Source organism: Fistularia commersonii, chromosome 4 (assembly GCF_037954325.1).
Source record: "Fistularia commersonii isolate RoL2024-O1a breed Wild chromosome 4, RoL_Fcom_v1.0, whole genome shotgun sequence".
NCBI classification, from domain to species: domain Eukaryota; kingdom Metazoa; phylum Chordata; class Actinopteri; order Syngnathiformes; family Fistulariidae; genus Fistularia; species Fistularia commersonii.
The window spans coordinates 16,080,121-16,094,362 of record NC_141287.1 but is presented as its reverse complement, the minus strand read 5'-3'; the positions used below and the strand labels follow the sequence as shown (position 1 = coordinate 16,094,362).

General features: G+C 41.3%; 1 protein-coding gene across 1 annotated transcript in view; it reads left to right on the top strand.

Annotated features, from left to right (window-relative positions):
- The first annotated feature begins 211 nt into the window (after positions 1 to 211).
- Positions 212 to 14,242, top strand: part of LOC147234894 (general transcription factor IIF subunit 2-like) — a 43,661-nt gene continuing 29,630 nt past the window's right edge. The window contains exons 1-4 of the mRNA XM_086145579.1: positions 212 to 280; positions 462 to 535; positions 624 to 642; positions 1,457 to 1,601. Coding sequence (XP_086001705.1) covers positions 215 to 280; positions 462 to 535; positions 624 to 642; positions 1,457 to 1,601 — 304 coding nt within the window. The 5' untranslated portion in view covers positions 212 to 214. The remainder of the gene's footprint in view (positions 281 to 461; positions 536 to 623; positions 643 to 1,456; positions 1,602 to 14,242) is intronic.

The window sequence follows — 14,242 nt, the reverse complement described above, 5'->3', positions numbered from 1 at the left end:
ATGGCAAGGGGAATACAATATGTATTTAACTCCGTGGATCCTAAAGATTCTAAAGGAATATCAGTCATAAGCAGCATGGAAGAGCCAATTAGGCGACACCTGTTGGAAAACCAATTGCGGCAGGCCTTAAATTGACAATGCTTAATCGTGAAACTGCGCGAGAGAGGTTAGATGCGTTTGTCCGGATTAAGACTGTGGCCCTGACGTTAAAATTATGGCTGACAAAAAGGACATCAATCTGTCTGGAGTGAAGCAGAGTAAAGGCGTTTGGCTAGTTAAGGTTCGTTCCTCCTCCGGTTATCCGGCCAGCTTACTTCACGGATAGTTTGCCGCCTTCATCCGGGAACTTTACTCGGCAGCTATTCAGTTTGACTGCATCCTCATGCCATTTATTTTCAAGATAAACTACTATCATCCACGTTTGAAGAGTCCAACAAATCGCCGTTTTTTCCCCTATTCAGGTTCCAAAGTATTTGGCCCAGCAGTGGGACAAAGCACCGGAGAAAGGAGAGGTTGGAAAGATCACCATTAACAAGTGCGTAACACCAAGATTGGGTGCCCATTGAGCCTCACCCATGTGACCTGCTATTAGTGACGTACTCTCCTTCTTTCCCACGTGACAGGAAGCAGGGCAAAACAGAGGCGAGCAAACTTCATCAAACATAGTTTGTATGGAACACTGGGATGGCTTCAGTTATTTTAATCTGCATGAATTCCCAGCTGAATACTTTTGATAGTTTCCAAATGAGTCACGTGGTGTGTCTTACATTTATTTTTAAGTGCACATTCCTGCTTTGTTTATTATTTTCCGTGCTGACTACTCCTGCAGTGACTCAGTTTTGGCTGTGAAAAAGTGGGTAAGCCATACATCCAAATTAAAAAGTAATGGAAATATAAAAAAAACAAGGGGTTAAAGAGAAACAATTGCTAGTTTTAAACATTTTTTTAAAAGGTTTTCTACCTTGGAATTCAGAATTTTGCTTTATGGTGCAACCTCAGCTCAAAAAAAGATACATTTGTTTATTTTGTTTTTATTCATATGCTGTGGCAGGTTGATCAACCTAAATCAGATATTCAGATGTCAATCATTTTAAGAGGGCACTGGCCATGTAATCTATCCACCACACATGTGAGGATATTTATTATACCCCATTAAAATATTTTTTCAGTTAACTTAATTCCTCAGTCAATCCACCTCTTTTTTCATCTTGTTGTTTTTGTGGTTTTTCCGTCTTTTACCAAGGACATCAGCGGAAATTACAGATTCTTTACACTCAATTCATTAATAATTATAAATGAATGAATGGGTAATATTTGGTGTTAAATATCTGCTCTTCTTCCACCTTAGTGATAATTAAAATGCTTGACATTTGTTTCATTCAGTTCACTCATTCACTCACAGATTCATCCATTTAATGATAAACGATGGTTGACCGGAGCATTTTGTTCCCTCCAGGTTTGCTTCACGCTAGATAAAGAACTGACTGCTGTCAGTGTTGTCGGGGAGAAAGATGCATCACTTCAGGTGCCCAGGGATCATCCCTTCACGATGCACACAGTTGGGGGACAAACCATGGTTGTTTTCAGCCAAGGTGACAAAGGTCAGTCTGCAACTCCACACTCATGACTGTTGATTAAGACTGACAGGTGTCTCAATTGTTTCGATGGAAATAGATTGGACAGTGAGATTCTTGCAGGAATGCAATCTTTTTCACTTTTTCAGTGGGCGGATAAAACTGACTTCAGATGGGGAATGAGTGGTCTGACCAGTAGATGAGTTTTTACTCGTGAAAAAATGGTATAGATAAGAGCTGAGTGCTATGGAAATCACTTGTCGGAAGCCTTTTATGATGTTCATCATCATGTCCATTGAAGGATGGCTAACAACAAAGCAGATACTTAACACAAATAAGTCAAGTGTACCCAGGATAATGAAGAATTGTTTAGTCCCACTTTCATTTTAAATACTTCTGACATCCGTCTGTTACAGCCTTTAACAAGCAATGAAATAAAGACTCAACGTGAATGATCTGACCTTTTCAAGCATATCATTTCAATTATTACTTTTACAGTGGTTGCACTGAGTCTTTCTGGGCATTCACTTGACTTTTTTTTCCATTTGAAAAGTTTCTTTATGGTTGATTATTGTGATCTCTGTGTCTAGAGCTAGATGGTAGCATTTAGCATTAAATTGATTTTTTTAAGAAAAATATTTAATTGTTGAATGGTGTATATTCACCTGGTTTCTCAGCCCTATAGATTGAATACAGGTTTTCTGGTACTAATCAGGAAACCCTGAGAATTTAAATTAGTTTTTGCAGTTTCAAGGTGTTTCTTTATATTATTCAAGAACTAATTACTGCCAAAAGTAGGATCTTTGCATTTAAATAACCCAGGAATTATAAAATATGGCACATTTTTGGATATCTACAAGTGAAATCTGGTTAACCTTAATCAATATTCAAGACTGTGAACTGCACCAGGGAGATGGAGCAGGTGCAGAGCCGTCACTCAGGAAACTGGTGCAGGGCATTGCTCCTATAACTTGTTATGCCTCTTGCTGGTGCTGATAGATTCTGCATTGATTGCACTGTAAAATTCATGAGAATACTGCCATTCCTGTGATTATGGTGCTGCCAGGCACAATGTTCACAGTGCTTTCTCAGCCAGAAGGATGCGGGGACTTGATTCTGATGCAAAGAATAAAAATAGCCCAGCTGTACAGTTGGATACCTTTTTGAGCAAGTGACTCCTGAGGTAATTTAGATTTGAAAGTTTCTTCTTCATAAGCTTGCTCTTTATCATGTCTGGTATCAGAACTCTTAAATGCAAACCATATATATTTAGTTTGATTGTTTAACTCAATAAATTCAGACAGGCAAGAACATGGAGTCTGTAGTTCTTCTAGTTTTGCTTGAAGTGTAGAACTTTGTATGGATAAGAAGCTAAGGTGCTGTGGGTCATAAAAAAAAAAACTTCTTGCAAATGCAAGAAAGCAAGAGAGGATTTGAGCTGTATCTCCATGGAAGAGGTCATGTTGCCTTTTACAGGACTGTAGTGTTTGAATCTGAGGTTAGGGCCCGTTGATTTACGGCAACACTGCTGCAGTTGAGATTCCTGAAGGGTAGAATTACCTTGTCATTGAGGGCACGCTGTTCTGCAGGTGGGCAGAGGAAAACACATGCAAGAAGACATAAGCGACTAGAAAAGTGTTCTCTTTGATGGGTTCCTTACGAAATTGGTGAATTTTATTCTGTCCAAAAAAATATATGATTATTTAGACTTTTATTGCAAGACATCATCTAGAAGTGTCACAGTATTTAGACCCAAAACGTTTTCCTGTGAAAAGTACCTGGAAAATATCAGCAGCTAAAAACACATTAATTCTCGCTGGTTATTTTGGATGTAAGTGACGAGCGCTCTCTGTGTTCAAATAATGAGCAGCTGTCTCCATTTCCGAGTGATTTGTTTGAGTATCAATTTAGACCATGGAGTGAACAGGAAGCAGTGAGCCTTAATGGCTCCCTATTTAGATCTGTCACACATTTGTCCATTTTGTGTGTGATATTGAGGCTGTGCATATGATTTATTATTGCCTTTGACCACTGTTTAATACAAGATAAATAAACAATTTAATATCTTATATGAACATACATGTGTGTACAAGAGGAATAAACTTTAGGATAAGCTAGTGAAGCTAGAAAACATTAGAATATTTTTTTCTGCACAAGGACCTGTGCAGACAAATAAATGTAATGGTTCTCTCAGCAGCAGGAGACACGGCATGACAAACCTCATTGTCAGGAGCAGAGAAAATGTGCGGTGAGACTGCATTTCTATGAAAACACTACTGTAGTTGGAGCACACCCTCCAATACCCCTTTTAAAAAGGGGATCACCGCCATATCTGCCAGTCCAGTGGCACTACCCCGACATCCATGCAATGTGGCAGAGGCGTGTCAGCCAGGACAGCCCTACACCATCCAGAGCCTTGAGGAACCCAGGGCGGACCTCATCCACCCCCGGGGCCCTGCTATTGAAGAGCTTTTTGACTGCTTCAGCAACTTCAGCCCTAGAAATAGGCGTGCCCACTCCAGAGTCCCCTGGCTTTGCTTCCTCATTGGATAGCATTTCAACGGGGTTGAGGAGGTCTCTGAAGTATTCCTGTCGCCGATTTACGTCTTACTTTGAGGTCGGCGGCGCCCCTCTCCCACAGTGTTGATGGAGTACTGCTTCCCCCTTCTGAGCCCCCAAATGGTGGACCAGAATCTCCTCGACGCCCACGGGAAGTTGTTCTCCATGGTCTTCCTGAACTTCTCCCACCCCCAAGTTTTTGCCTCTGCAACCACTGAAGCTGCATGCTGCTTGGCCTGTCGATACCCGTCAGTTGCCTCCGGAGCCCCACAGGCCAGAAAGGCCCGATGGGACTCCTCCTTCGGTTTGACGGCGTCCCTCACTGCAGGAGTCCACCAGCGGATTTGAGAGTTGCCGCCCTGACAGGCACGACCACCTTACAGCCGCAGTTCCAGTCTGCTGCCTCGACAATGGAAGCATGGAACGTGGCCCAATCGGACTCAATGTCCCCCGGGACATGGTTGTAGTTCTGCCAGAGGTGGGAGTTAAAGCTCCTTCTGACCAGGGACTCCGCAGGACGTTCCCGGCAGACCCTCACAATGAACCGGGTCCGGGCAAGGGAAAACTGGGTCCAATGGTTTTCTTCTTCATTGGAGGTCTTCTGAGCCTATCTGGTCTCTCACCTGGGACCTGTTTACCTTGGGTGACCCTTCCAGGAGCATAAAGCCCCCTACAAAGTAGCTCCCAGGATCACTGGGACATGCACGTTGCATTTTGTCTGAACATTGTCTGACATTTGCTTGGAAAATAAAACCATCTTGAGAAATGAAATCCTGTCCTGATTGAGCGCCCACATTAATTCATCCAATCATTCACAGAAAGTATGATTTCTGTACCAGTCTTTTGCAGGCTGGATTAAAAAGACCAACGGGCCGGATGTGGCCCGCGGGCTGTAGTTTGCCTACCCTGGGTTATGCAGTGCAATGAAAGTTAAAATTCATTGCTCTGTAGTCCTATGCGTTCAGGGATTGAAATGTTTCAGCTATCTCAAAGACGATGAGTGGAAAATATATTTTAGGATAGGTAAAACACATTGTAATATTTGACTCTTTCTTAGAAATATTCAACAGACCTTTTTGGCTTGTGCTAAACTCAGAATGCTTCCTGCTTTGGTAAGAAATGTACAGTTTCACTATTTGTGTATCCACCTGCTTTTGTAAGTCACTGCTTTCTCCCAGTAGTGCTCTCTTTGAGAGCAAAGCTCATTTTCTGTCATTCCTGGTAGGTCCCATTTTCCTCATCAGGGTATATTCCACTGCACTTTGATGTTAGTCACTCACGTTCAGCGGTGATACATCTGTAAATGTACTCCAATCACATCTGAAATGCTTCTGTCCATGTTGATCAATGGTCAGGGTCTCCTTCCCGTCACCCTGCTCAATGTGGCCTCAGAGATCTGAGCCAAGCATTTACCACCACACATAACAATGTGAAGAGAAGAGCCCCTTTTTTGCATTTTTTTTCATCACTATTGTGGATTAAACTGCACAATTGCTGAGTTTCAGGTGTGTTACCTATATGTAGCTGACGTGAATAATATGTTCTCTTGACAAACTGCCCATTTGTATTGGAAGCCATAGGTCTGTAATTTATGATGTCTGCTGTCACTAATGGTTATGTAAGCTCCTCTATGTTGAAAGAGGGAGGCACATTCACAATCCTCCAACTTTGGGAGGCTGGTTCATGTTTGTTTAATTTATCTATTCATTTATTTTTAAATGTCACCAATTTCTTCAAAACCACAAGCGCTGCCCCATGTGCATTGAGTACCTATCATTGAGTAAAATGGTTTTGCCCAGGATTGTCTGAATGATGTTAGTGGATTTGGTCTCAGATATAGATTATGATTTATGATTTATTTGATACACCCACTCTTGTATGTGTATTAAAACCTCCTACAGGTGGTAATGGATTTTTCTTTTTCCAGTGTTTCTTTTCAAAATTTGTCCCTTTATTATATTAGTCGTTTTGTTAGAAATTCAAAATACCAATACCATTCATTTCAGTGGCAAACATATTTATAGGTTTTAGAAATAACACCTTTTTGATTCCAACACTGGATTTCCGCACAGGGATTCACAAAATTAATATGTATCAGATTTATGTGAACATCGCGTTCGGGTCTCCAGATGACATGTGTGAAAATGTGCTGGAGGAAAAAGTGGAATAATGTCCTCTGAGATGCGGTGATGAATTGTCTCTGCTTGGCTGACCGACGCTTTGCTCTACCCCTACCCGCCCACTGGAAGGTGTGCTGCATGACACCGGTCTCCCACTCGCTATCCAACAGTATTGCTCTTTCGACACATGAACACACACACACACACACACACACACACACACACACACCAATGAGGTTTGGCTTGCACATGTGTCCCTGGCAATGACAGACACGGCTGGAGCTCACACCCACTTACTCTACTGATGGTTTATCACATGGACAGAATGGATTTAAAAAAAGATGCTCCCTTTTGTTTTGGGGATTTTTTTTTCCCCTTCTGATCCACATGTCTAAGGCTGACTGATAGATGATAATATCCTTGTTTAAAACAAAATAAAAGTAATTAAGGTTAAACATCCCCATTTGCCTTTTCTTTGGATGCCATGCAATGAAATTGCATTTACTTAATATAGCCAAGGGTATATTATTACATATATATGAGATACATTGGTCTGTTAATTTTTCAGGAGAAAGTTTTGTTACTATCATACACCAAAATTAGCATGTCTGACTGCCTGTCACTTTGTGAAGAAATCTGTAATCCAGTTGTCCCCGCCGTGTCTGATCCCTGTAATCCAAACATTTGAAACTCTTTGTGCTGCATTCCTCCATCCCTTCATTACAAGTATTCAATAAGCCAAGCATAGGGAGAGGTTGCTAATGGTGACCGTCAGTGAGGGATGAGTACATGAATAGTGTCTGACAGGGCTTTTGTACTGGCTGCTAGCTAAATTGTCCTTCATTATTTCCCTGGTCGTATTTTTTTTCCTGCTTTGTTCTGGCAACGACCAGGTATTGATCAAGAAGTTGCTAAGCAACAGCCTTGCTTGGCTCAGAACAGTGCAGGGAAGACAGATCCAGATGTACAGTAACATACTGCTCTGTTACTGTAGGCTACAGTGCTTTTTTTTGCCTTCGCTGCCTTGTGAGACAAAAACAAAATCTTGGATGCCTCAGCTATGTGAAAGTTTTTGTTTTCTGAATAATTCAGGTTTTCTTATTGCCCCCTCAAGGCATGAATGATGTAAGCGCAGATTTTGGCTCCAGAAGCCTTTTTTTTCATGTGTGCAGGAGAAATAGTTTTTTTTTATACCCAATGATATTCCCAATGATTTATATTCCCCTTTTAAATGTGAGCTATGCTATGACATTGAAATTTTTTGGTAATTGTCTCAGCACGGCGATGGTGCAATTTCTTAAATATCCTCATTGCACAAACACAAAGAGATTCTTATTTTAATTTTTTTAGATTTCTTTTGTGCAAGATGTAAAAAAATATCTCATGTTACAACGTGGACATGTACAGCTTATAGACAAGTGTGGCCTATATATGTACACAAAGATTTATTTATTTATTTTTAGGCGGTGCAGCTTATTTTCAGGTGCGTTCGATAGTCCAGAAATTACGGTAATCAAGGATTGGCGTGGCGTCTGCAGTGTTGCGGTCTCTGTACCGATTTGTATGGGGAAGAGCTGAGCTGAGCAATTTCCCGGTCAATCTACGTTCCCACCCTCACCTATGGTCACCAAGTGTGGGAAGTGACCGAAAGAACGAGATTGCGGGTACAAGCGGCCAAAATGAGTTTCCTCCACAGGGGTGGCTGGACTCTCCCTTAGAGATAGGGTCACCCGGGAGGAATTAGAGTACAGCCGCTGCTCCTCCGCATAGAGAGGAGCCAGATGTGGTGGCTCGGAGATGCCTCCTGGACGCCTCCCAGGGGAGGTATTCCGGGCATGTCCATCTTGGAGGAGACCACGGGGGAAGACTCAGGGCATGCGAGAGACCATGGCCCCAGCTGGACCATGTGGCGGGGGAGAGGGAGATCTGGGCTTCACTCCTCCGGCTGCTGCCCCATCAACCTGACTCTGGATAAGCGGGAGTAGATGGATGGAAGGATGCTTTTTTTTCATTTTTCTATGGAAGTGGTGATACATTTAGGTCACATTCAAACTAATGAAACTATGCATAGATGACTTAATTACAGGACTCTACACTGACAGCCATTTAGTTGAATTATCCATCAGAGTTCTCTGCGGTTAGTTCTGTGCAGTTATCAGTAAACTCACTGCTACGGAAACTGAGTTAAGTCATCGATCCTGCTGAAAATTAATTTCCCCAAGTCAGGAAGAGGTTCATGAATTGCTCACAAACACAGAGATGTAGTGGTGACTCATGTGTCCGGACTGGGGATGAGGAACCCATTTCCTGTGCGGTTTGTATGAGAGGAGGAAACTCTTGTTGTGCAACTGTTATCCATTGAAATCCTCCTGCAGAAACACAAATCCTACATAGACCAATCGTAGGTGTATATTTGAAGGCATGTTTCTGGCCTAGCATTGGCTCTTCAATGTGAATTACTGAGTGTTTACGCAGCAGTGTTTCAGAGCCGACCGATAAGAATTACTTTTGACACTAAAATCACATTGAGGCCTTTGTCTGACTTCATTCATGAGGACTCCGCAATCCCACGGTTTGGATTGTTGGCATTGATCATCAGATTTGAGCAGAGCCTCTCGATGCGCTTGAAGCTGTGAACCGGCTCGCCGTAGCTCTGCAGCTGGGCCATTTCTGCAGTTCTTGGCATTTTGTTAGATGTTGTGTTCCATTCCGCCAACGTAAAACCACAGGGAAACTTCTGAGTTGCTACTTGAACCTCTTGGATAGACACACTGTAAGAACTGGCTGGATCTTTCAAAACTCTCCTGTTATGCTATTTCTATTATTTGTGAATTTTGCATTATTTGGATGAAAATGAACTTGAGCACCAATAGATGTGCGGTTCAAGGTTGTTTTTATTTTTTATTTTTGTGTAACAATGAGTCAGGGAGACATTTTTAGTCGTTTTTTTCTAAAAGCTTTCTATCAGCTCAAAAAGCTAAAAATTTGTGGATTAGTGGTCCTGCAGAGATGTCCAAGGTGAATCCATTAGAATAAGTTTGCAGGGGCAGAACTTGAGAAATGTCACCTGCTTTTCCATTTCTGTTTTCTTGTTGCTCAGACTGGGTCTGTCCTGCTCCCTCACTCTTCCATGCAAGAAATGGGTGGAATCAAGGATAATAAAAAGGGAAAACATGAACTTTGGTCACTTATTCATTTATTTTTGAAGAAAGTGCAGCATGAAATATGGCAAATAGAAAGCGCACCTTGGTTATAGCTTAAGTACATCTAAAGAGAATGTGACAGACGTAACCTCAACAACGTTTTCAGTCAGCCAGCCTTGGTGGCACTTCATTTTCCATCTTGAAAAGACTTCAGTGAAAGAAATTACTCTGAGGCGTAAAACCTCTATTTGCAACATACAGGTGTGATTTCTTTTTATCTCAAACAGATATTAGTCCAAGATGCTGTGCTCTGTGATGCACGCCCTGCCTACCGTAGGTGGTGCGCCCCGGTACATATTAAGAACTACACTATAAACACAACAGAGAACAAGATGTTTCCTGCATTGATTTATTCTCGGCGGGCTGCCACGTCGGCCAACATCAATGTGATTTTTTTTTTTTTTTTTTTCTTTTTTTTTCCTTTGGTCTCCTTACTTTGTGAGAAATTCAAAACAGATATGTTCGTAGTTGCACTGCCTCACCCTTCTTCTCTCTCTTTCTCACACACAAACTATGTCAAGGAGCCTGTTTCTGTTTTGATTTGGCTTCTTATCACAGCTGTTCAAGGGGAAAAATAATCATCCATTTTTGCTCAGAGCTCTTGGGGCCACTGATGTAGTGTTGTAAGAGATCCACATTTCAGTACATTTAGCCATTTAGTACATTTAGAACTTGGGCTTGAGCAAGTGCCTGAATTTTCTTTCAGACTCCCATTAAAGCTTGTTAAATTATGGAATCTCTTTCTTGTAACAGGCCCTAATATTTTATTACAATTGCACTACCATATATATTTGTATTTGGTACCTGTAGTTATCTGCCTCCACAGCTGGTAGGTTCATTAAATTCCCCTGCAGGGCCAAATCACTTGCAATTACCTGGTGGCCGGTGCTGACTCAACTCCTGTTATTTCTCTGGCCAGCGTTAGTTTCTTTGTGTGGGGTGCCTCAGATGCTAATCATGATGTCACCTTTTTGAAGTTGTTAAACTTAAATGGGAGGACTTGGAAGGCAGATTTATTTTTTAAGGCCAGCAAGGTCTTTGCACTTGAATCCAACAAACATTCGATCAAGTGGTACAAAGGTTGCTATAGAACAAGGTGAAGGTTGGGCTTTCTACATTTTTCTCATTAATAATTGTCACGGGTTTGACTAAATGTTTTGGAAGCCATTCTAACTCCACATTGAGTTAGAATGGCTTTCAGATAACCTTCAAGCTATTTGCCTCCCTGTATCAGAGAGGAGAAGCTGTACGTTTTTAACAGTTGATTGAAAGGTTGCAGTTCCTAGCTCTTCCTGAACGCCCAGTTGCTCCTGTTGGTCTGATTAGCGCTTTGCATGCATCTGTGTGTGAATGTGTGAATGTAATCCACAGTGACGGGCTGTGAAACCGCAAAGTGATGAGACTGTTATGTAGGTAGATAGTACCATCATTTCCGGACTGTTGAGCACACCTGAATATGATCCGCGCTGGCTAAAATTAAACAAATAAATCTAAGTGTACATATATAGGCCGCACTTGTCTCTAAGCCGCAGGTGTCCACATTGTAAGGTGAGATATTTACACAGAAACATTTTTTTTTTATTTTGAATCACATACATACCGGTAACAGCCACAAATAAGTACTGGAAATGTTTTTTTTTTCTGAACAGTACCTGTAACACAGCTGGTGCAAAAGATTAATAATAAATTACAAGGAAAAATCCATCCATTTTCCATCCCCGCTTTGTTCTTCTCCAGCTGATCGATATCTTCATCTTCTTCTTGCACACTAAAACCATAAAAGTCGTCTTCTTCGGTGTCAGAATTGAACAGCCTCAGAATTTCATTGGTCTGATGTGATGGGCTAAATGTTTTGGAGGCAAGAACCTTGTTAACCTTAAAAAAATTCATAAATTATCCGCATCATTGCTTAAGCCGCAGTGCTCAAAGCGTGAGGAAAAAAATAGTGGTTTATAGTCTGAGTTTTCCATATTTAATATTTAAAATTGCAACCGGCCTGAGCCAGGATAATGAATTCTAAATTGATTGACCTGAGTTTTGACACGGAACCAAAAAAAAAACAATTAAATGATCAAATCAAAACCAAGATGGAGGTTGTCTGCGCAGTGTTGGTCTCCCCCGTCACACACTCCATATATTTTGTATTATTTTAGAGTGAGACGTCTGAGCAAAGGAATCTTTTTGTCCTGTGTGGGTGGTTTATACTCAACAAACAGTAACAAGATTACTTGCATCAGTCAGCTTTCAATGCTTCTCACCCACCATTAGTCTGGCTTTTAGCGGAGAGTTGTGTTGTTCCATGATAGGCTTCATCACACTGAAGCTGGACTGTGGACTGAGCATGGTGTCCAGGGTAAGTCTTCCTAGTGTGTAAAGGCTTTCATTCCACAAAGGCTCTTTTGCTTCTAACATCATTCTGCATATTGCATATTAAGTCTTGTGCCATAAGGGTGGTTTGAAATTTACTGTAGCTTCCGGTTAGTTAATACCTTGGAGATGAATATTGCTTCCAGGCACACCATTAGAAAAACCTGAAATGTGAAAATTAAGTGGATAAATATTGCATGACAATGAAAAAGAGGCATGAAAATTAAAGTAGTGTATATGATTTGTATTGTTAGAGGAAAATTTGAATGTTTAGGTGTGCTGGTTATATAAAACTATTATGCTACATGATCGCATACACATGCTCTCCACGACAGAGTGTCCCAGAACATAACTTTTAAAACAATTATCCCAGAGCTAATTGTCTAGAAATAATTTGCAAAGTATCTTGCACTATGTACTACAGATTGCCATATTTTTAAATGACTCCAAAAGGTGAGAAATTAGATTTGGTAATCATCTTGGAAAGTGAGGCGGCTGTGAGGACAAGGCTGTAACTCAGCTAATGCTAATGTGGCATGCAACTTTCCCAGGGTTCAACAGAAAAGCAATTGGTGAGAAAAACCTTCGGGTACTGCATGTAACATTCAATTACGCCCGTCTCATTGGCCTCATTTTAGAGTTTTACAGTCAGTCTGTCCTAAATGATAGATGGGTTACCCTGTGGAGAACAGCCCCAAGTGATGGAAATCACAGTGTGAGCCACGAGCTGGTCCTGTGACCGTTTGTAAATATACGCAGAACTTTGCATTGCATTGTTGGCTATGTGAAGAGAACAAACCCTTGGGAAGCAATTGGTCCCAGAACTGTGCCGATGTTACTGTCATCACTACAATGGAGGGCATTCCATCATGCAACAGGCAGATGTTAACACAAAGGGCTTGTTATCTGCGTGTTGGCTAGAAAGGCGGTATTTGCAATGCTACGACTTCCAATTTTTATTTTTGGCCTTCATTTTTAACCAGTACTTAGCCAATATCACATGCAGCAAATTAGTCATGAATTCATTGGTGACATCTTCACTTTGGAATGTTCTTATGCTAGCACAGGACGTGGATAGGGGAATTGGGGGGAAACCTTTGGGGGACTGAAAATGAGTCTCAGAATCTGAGTGGGAATTGAAAATCTAAAAACCAAAATGTCTCCAGCCTTTAGTGTTGTGCATTGTTTGTGAAGAGCATTGGATTTAGTCAAGACTTTATCGGGGCATGGAATAATTTTGGATATTACAAGCACTTTGAAGATGCTGCCCTAGTATAGATACATTGTGTATTCTGACCGCTGGACCGAGCAGAAATGTGGACTAGTGTGAAACAAGGACAAAGAGTTCGGTGTTGAAATGTTTGAAATATACCTTGTGTTTTTCCAGCGGAAAACACACGTGTGTGTGTGTGTGTGTGTGTGTGTGTGTGTGTGCGTGATTGAATATATCAAGTCCATTTAGAAAGTGGCACAATTGTGTATGCATAATTGTGTAAGTCAAGTGTAAGATTAAAGTTGAATTTCCAATAGAGTCAGTCAGAATGCGTAACTTTTTGTTGTCAAACAAAATTATGAAAGGGGTTTGGTATGCTGAAATTTGTCTGCAGAAACATCCTCTCAGTCTGCAGAGAATTGTCGGCTGTTGCACCATCCAGTCCTCTCTCATCCAGTCGTCACGCGCACAAGGACAGCATCCCCTACATTCTGACTTTTTTTTTTCAAGAGTTTCAAAAGAGGTTATATGACAAACCATACAGATATGCGTGGATTCTCATTTAGGGTATAAGTTCTCAGACAATGTATAGGAATGAGATTTATGTATTGAACTTGTAGTTTATACTGTTTTAAATTCTGCATCAGAGAACTTACACCTCACACAATTAAAATGAATCCAAATATTCACACACTCTTCAACAGCCTCCAATATGACAGTGTGGTGACCAGTTTTGCACACAGTAGGAAGGCAAAAAGGAGGTCGGCTCTGATTGAAGTCAACACTTTGCAGTCTTTCTGCCTTTGCACTGTTCATGACCTTCTTCCTGACATGTCCTCTTTACTGTTTCAGTTGTCATTTCTGTCTTATTATTATGTCGTATTCCCATCTCAATGTGATACTATTGATCTTATCTATCACAATTGCACCATGATATTGCTGCACTTCATCATACAAAAAAAAACATACAAGCAAAATGATTTCCATCCATTTCACTGATAATGACCGACCAAATGCAGCCTTTTAACGGTGCACATGTACCACAGCCTGCTGCAGGGGCAGAAACAAGGACGAGTGCCACGCAATCTGATCACATCCAACTTTGAGCGAGTGTAAACAAACTGCAAGGCACGACAGCAAAAATAACCAGAGGAACAACACTGTCCTTTCCCAGAATGGTGACCGTGCCCAAACACTGATGATGTC